Consider the following 6,884-nt stretch of genomic DNA (forward strand, 5'->3'; position numbering starts at 1 on the left):
AATAATATTTTTATTAAAATTATATTTATTTAATTTCTTATCGTATCTTCACATTTTCAACAAGTTTAATTTTTTTTATATTTATTAAAATATTAATATTATTTTAAATATTTTAAAATAAAAATAAAATAATTAAAATATTAAAAACTAAAATAAAATTTACTCTAAACATTCAAGACAAAAATTACTTTACCTTGTGAAAATATCTTAGCTACTAAGTTTTTTGGATGATATTTAACAAAATCTAGAAAAAGAAAATTAGTACTATTGGATAAAAAACTATTTTTCTTCTCAACTACCAACTCCAACATTAATTAAACAAAACTAGTTAATGCATTTAACTACCACCAGCAGTGATTTATTTGTGCATAGGAAAAATAAATTCCAGCTATTTTTTATATACCATTTATTATTTTAGTTATTTTTACGTGAGTAATTATCATATAATAAATAGTGTGATCTTAATGTTAATATAAATATACCATGAATACGTCTTTACCATAGCAATTTGGCAATAGAAACAAAATTTGCAATTTGCGTTCTACGATGCCGAAATAGTTGCATTCCCGAACCCCGTTCTAACTTTACCTTTTTCATCATAGAGAATTACCCTCGTTCAACAACCAAGTTCGCTCTCGCTTTCACTCTCTATCTCTCACTCACTCTTTTGAAACCCATAAATCCAAGCACTTCACTCCCAAACTCACAACACCACACCCCCCAAACTAAAAAGAAAAATGGCTTTGAATCTGAAGCCATCGTTTCTTCTACTCACTTTAGCATTTTCCCTCACCATTTTTTCTTTTGTTCCTACTCCTACTTGTTCACGCGCCCCACCTTCTGAATTCGCCACCACCGTTCTAGACCTCTCTGCTTCACTCCACCAAGCCCAACAAGTCCTCTCCCTTAATCCTCAGCTTCTAGAAACTTCTCTTCAACAAGAACAAGAAGCACAAATCAACCCAACTTCCACTTCTTCGTCTTCATTCTCTGTTAATCTACACACTAGAGATTCACTCTTCAATGCCAAGCACAAAGACTACAAGTCCCTTGTCTTGGCCCGACTCGCCCGCGACTCAGCCCGAGTCGACGCGCTCAACCTCAAGCTCCACTTTGCCCTCAACAACATCTCCAAATCGGACCTTCACCCCACCCAAACAGAACTCCTACCCGAAGACCTATCCACTCCGGTGGCCTCCGGCACCAGCATGGGCTCCGGCGAGTACTTCACGCGTGTCGGCGTGGGCCAACCCTCAAAGCCTTTCTACATGGCACTCGACACTGGAAGCGACGTTAACTGGCTTCAGTGCAAGCCCTGTTCTGACTGCTACCAACAATCCGACCCGGTTTTCGACCCGACATTATCATCTTCTTACAGCCCACTAACTTGCCAGGCCCAGCAGTGTCAGGCCTTAGACGTATCGGCTTGTCGCAACGGCAGGTGCTTATACCAAGTGAGTGGGTTTGAATAATCTTGTTTTTATGAGTAATATTACTAAAAAGATATGAAAAAATGAAAGAAGCTGATTCAGATTCATTACAGGTTTCATATGGTGATGGCTCTTTTACTGTTGGTGAGTACATGACGGAAACTGTTTCTTTTGGCAACTCCGGATCAGTGGCCAAGGTTGCAATGGGCTGCGGCCATGATAACGAGGGCCTGTTCGTGGCTGCTGCAGGCCTGATCGGGCTTGGAGGCGGGCCTTTGTCTCTAACTTCGCAGATCAAGGCAACGTCCTTCTCCTACTGCCTCGTGGACCGCGACTCGCCAAAGAGCTCCACGCTCGAGTTCAACTCGCCTCGACCCGCTGACTCGGTCACCGGAGCACTTCTTAGGAACCAGAAGCTCGACACCTTCTACTACGTCCAGCTCGCTGGAGTCAGCGTCGGCGGACACATGATCTCCGTTCCTCCGGAGACGTTTGCGGTGGGCCAGTCCGGAAGTGGAGGGATCATTGTGGACTGCGGAACCGCCGTGACTCGGCTCCAGACTCAGGCCTACAACTCGGTTCGCGACGCGTTCAGAAGCATGACTCGGAACCTGCGTACCACGAACGGGTTCGCGATCTTCGACACGTGCTACGACTTGTCGTCTTTGCAGTCTGTGGATGTTCCAACGGTGTCGTTTCATTTCGGCGGAGGGAAGTCGTGGCTGTTGCCGGCGAAGAATTATTTGATTCCGGTCGACGAGTCGGGAACTTATTGCTTTGCTTTTGCCCCTACGACGTCGTCTATGTCTATCATGGGAAACATACAACAACAGGGGACACGTGTCAGCTTTGATCTCGCTCACAATTTAGTGGGATTCTCACCGAACAAGTGCTAGATTGGGCTTTTACATATATAACCCTAAATTTCTTGCAATATTATTATGTTATAAATTATTATTAACTATTAAATTAAAATTATATAGTAGTATAAAATATAAATGTTGAGAAAGGGGAAATGTCGAAATGTGGATAGCTTTGGATTTTTATGATTATGGGCATTTTGTAGGGAAGGATATAAGTGTAACTATGGCCATGCCTCTTGGATTGTAGGGTTTGTTACTTATTTGTGGGTGGTGGAAGGGTCCCACCTAAATAAATTTGAGAGGAGGGTTGTGCCTGTGGGTTGGTGTGGGTCATAAATTAAGAGAGGGCATGTTTGGATCAAATTAAATCTCTTGGGAAAAAAGGGTCTGGAAATGTATACTCATCGGTGCCATGTGCTTGCAAATTTGTGCAAGCCATTTTCTTAAGATTGAAGTTAATGATATATGGTTAGTATAGTTGATGGATGATAGTAGATTCTTGTTATTATAGTTTGTCGTACTGATTATAAAGGATTTGCATGTATGCCACCTGGCTAACAACATGAAAATGATATGATATTAAACTTCACATGGCTCGTGAAAGAGATAAGACATAAGCTGGTATCTATTTGGTATTTTAGATGGAAGAAAATGATGGATGTTTGTCTCTTAATTCCTATTTAATTCTTCGTTGTTTATTAGTCTTAGGTCTCTGCCTTTGCGTACGTGTGACAGAGTCTTATGTGTTTGTATTTAATAATGGTTTCTACTTTCCCAAAACTTGGTATTAGTAAAAAAATTTAAATATTTTTATTTAATAAGTATAAAATATATAGATTAATAATTTAAATTTTATATTTTTAATAATTTTTTAATTTATAAATTTAATATATGTCTTTAGAAAATGGTATAAGATAGATAAATGTTATATAGTGTAGTGTTTTTGTCTCCTTGGAGTAAGTTTAATGTTTAAATGGTCCTATTTAAGTTTCCAACGTTTTAAAATTGACTCAACGTTAGTTTTGTCATTAGGGATCTGTTAACAGGATTGATGACGGGATAAAATTGAGACGATTTTAAAACGTTAGAAACGTAAATAGAACGAAAACGTTGGAACAAAAACGATACATAAAAATAAATTTTAATTTTATCCTTCAATAATATTAATTTTTTACAATATGTAGTTATTTAATTATTTTTTAATCACATCGAAGTAAATTACACTTAATCATATTATTTTCATTCTAAATAAATTTATTTTTTTATAATTTTACTTTTAAAGATTTTTACTCTTAAATATTAAAGAATTTCGATACATTAGAGACAAAAGGTACAATTTATACTTTATTGTATATCTATAATTTTTTTTCTTTTTTGCAAGTTTATGTACTAGTCATTCTACAAACATTCCATGATGAGTAAAAATATTTAAAAGTAAAATTATAAAAAAAATAAATTTATTTAGAATAAAAGTAATGTGATTAAATTTAATTTACTTAGATGTGGTTAAAAAAATTTGAATAATTATGTACAGCAAAAAATTGATATTATTGAAGGATAAAATTACAATTTATTTTTATGTATCGTTTTTGTTCCTAACGTTTTCGTCCTATTTAAGTCCCTAACGTTTCAAAATCGTCTCAATTTTGTCCTGCCATCAATTCTGTTTACAGATCCTAATGTTAGGACAACGTAACATTGAGCCAGTTTTAAAACGTTAGGGACAATTTTAAAACTTATCCCAAAGTTGGAGACAAAAACGATATTTTACTCTTTTATATAATATTAAGCAAATAAAGAATATAAAATCTATGATTTCTTTTTTTATATTTCATTTTAAATCATTGTTAAAACAACAATGCTAGGAAACCAACTCTATATAAGCCAAGAATCAGCCAACTAGTAAACCAGAGGCACCGGTGACTTTAATTGGATGTTGCTACTGATAGGCACACGGATGTTTCTTTTTCTTGTAAATTGGATGATTTTGGATATGATTTCTATGTTTCATGTGTTATGCATTAATAAAACATAATTAATTATATGGAACCAACTAATTAATGATCAAAGCATCTGTTCCGTGATTCTCTCTTATCACTAGCGTATCTTCCCTCATGTTTTGAACGTGGTCAACAATAATTTAAAAAACAAATTAAATTATAAATTAATAAAACTAATTATAATTAATTATGTTGTTCATTATTGGCTGATTATTAGTTGGTTCCATATACTTTTCCTTGTTAAAATTTCGTTGTTATACATTATCTTTCAACTTATTATGCAATGGAAATTAAGGAAAGAACAATTTTTTTTTTTAATTTCACACTAAGAAATTGAAAATACTTTTTTTCTACTTTAGTTTTGCAATCGTTATCGTCAAAATTCAGTGCGACATAGAGAAAGAAAACAGTGACTTTAAAATAGATAAATGTAATCACAACAAGCTTTTGAGGCTTCTGGTTGAATATTTTTGTTGTTTAATTTTGATATTGTCATTACAGTGGTGTTTCTCATTATTATTGAAGATTTATGTGTAATTAAAGGGTGTAAAAAATAACAGAAAGTAAATCGAAGCCTCAGTTTTTCAGCTACACAAATCTAAGGATCAATATTACTTGTAAATTGGACTCTCGGATTTACTTTCAAGAGTGACATGCATGCATGCAACAATGGACGACTAGATTTGATTCCAACATGATCGGACGACTAAGAATGGGTCTCCAAATCAAAGCCTCAGATTTGTGAGGCATGCTAATCCAACGGACAAAGTTGAATTTGCGAAGATTCGACGGTTAGAGACGCTATAATATTCGAAGCCTCAGATTTGTCCCCCGTCTAGGTGTCGCCTATGCAGATGGTTGACGCGAAAATGTGTGTGGTGGGAGGATATTCTCTGTCTTCTCTACTCATTCACTCCACTTGTTACATGATAAAGACTCTATAGTGCAGTAACTGTATCAGATAAAAAGGATTAGTTAGTGTAACTGAAATTAGTTAGGTTGTTAGTATGTTATCAATGAAATCAGATTTTTCCTTCTCTCTCCTTCTCCTCTTTCTCTGCTAGTTGATCCCTCTTCTTCTTGTTGCTCTCTTCTCTTGCTTCGTTCCTTCTCTTTCTCTTCTCTTCACACTTGAACTCACTTGACAGAGTTGATAAGAGTTGCTCTGCTTCATCCATGGCTGTTTCAACATGGTGCGGTGAGTGTGGACTAAAGTAGAGGCTCCGATCACGAGATCGAGTGTGAAAGGTCCTGATCTGAAGAATCGTGCAACTGTGCAAGGATCTTGAGCATGGAAGCTTGGGATCTGGTCAGTAGAATTTGACGACCCTTGGAAATTGAAGGTTTTCTTTGAGAAATTGAGAAATTGAACCAGAAATGGCAGAACAAGTTTCGCAGAACATTGACATTCAAGTTCTTGCAAACCTGTTGAATCAGGTCAATCAGCTACAAACCGTGCGAATGTGAATCCGATCATGGATCTGGTGAGTCCTTATTTTCTGCATTCTGGAGAAAGTCCAGGAGTGCCTTTAGTTTTAGTAATTCTTGGTGCAAATAATTACCATGCATGGGAGAGAGTTATGTGGAGAGCGTTGAAGTCAAAAAACAAATTAAAGTTTGTTGATGGTTCCATTACTAAACCAGCAGAAGAAGACTCTTTGTTTGAGGCATGGGATAGGTGCAACACCTATATTGTGTCTTGGTTGAATCTTTCTTTGAGTACAGAGATAGCACAAAGTGTCATGTGGTGAAGAATGCCGCTGACATCTGGAATGCGCTAAAACACAGGTATTGTCAGGGTGACTTGTTTAGAATTGTAGAATTGCAAGAAAAGTTGTTTGCAACCAAACAGGGTGACTTGAGCATCACTACGTATTTCAACAAATTAAAGGGGCTCTAGGAAGAATTAGACAATTTTTCTCCTGTGCCAGCTTGTAAGTCTTGTATTGGAGAGTGTGACTGTGGCCTTGATGTTGTGAGAAAGCATAAAGAAGACATGTGTGTGGTTAGGATGCTAAGAGACCTCAATGATCAATATGCAGTTGTAAGATCACAGGTAATGCTCATGAAGCCACTTCCCGATGTTGATGCTGCGTTTTCATTGTTTCTGCAACAAGAACGACAAAATGTGGAACCACTTGAATGTAGAACCTTGATGGCCAGCTCAGACACAAAGTTGAATTATGCCATGAATCCCCAAGCAAGCTCAAACACGAGAGGGGGAAGAGGCTTCAAAGGTAGAGGTGGTAGAACCACTTATGGAAGAGGCAGCTGAACTCAAGGATACAAGCAGTGCATCCTTTGTGGAAAAAGTGGTCCCACTGAAGACACATGATTTTCCATCCCATTTGAGAACTGAAAATGGAGGAAGCATAATCAACAATATAATTGCTGATGAGAATGATGAAAAAGTCAGCAATACACCTCAGAAAGTTCAGCATGACTCCAAGATCTCATTTTCTGCATATCAAAAGTTGGCATTATTGGCACTTCTAGAGAAGCAAAAACCACAACAGCAAAGTCATAATCAAACCACCACGCTACCCTCTAACCAAGGTATTGCATTCATCATGTCATTAGCTACTTTTAGT

At 36.6% G+C, this 6,884-nt stretch overlaps 1 protein-coding gene across 1 annotated transcript; it reads left to right on the top strand.

The window, feature by feature from the left end:
* Positions 1–497: 497 nt before the first annotated feature.
* On the top strand, positions 498–2,779 carry LOC107644334 (protein ASPARTIC PROTEASE IN GUARD CELL 1). Its single transcript, XM_016348176.3, has 2 exons — positions 498–1,454; positions 1,544–2,779. The coding sequence occupies exons 1-2, from the start codon at positions 738–740 to the stop codon at positions 2,324–2,326; spliced, it is 1,500 nt and encodes a 499-aa protein (XP_016203662.1). The 5' UTR covers positions 498–737; the 3' UTR covers positions 2,327–2,779.
* Positions 2,780–6,884: the final 4,105 nt, after the last annotated feature.

The sequence above is a fragment of the Arachis ipaensis genome, chromosome B5, assembly GCF_059453495.1.
Source record: "Arachis ipaensis isolate K30076 ecotype BB chromosome B5, ASM5945349v1, whole genome shotgun sequence".
NCBI lineage: Eukaryota > Viridiplantae > Streptophyta > Magnoliopsida > Fabales > Fabaceae > Arachis > Arachis ipaensis.

Coding starts and splice junctions, on each gene's coding strand:
- LOC107644334 (XM_016348176.3), top strand. CDS start 738: ATGGCTTTGAATCTGAAGCCATCGTTTCTTCTACTCACTTTAGCATTT. Junction 1,455..1,543: donor ACGGCAGGTGCTTATACCAA/GTGAGTGGGTTT, acceptor GATTCATTACAG/GTTTCATATGGTGATGGCTC.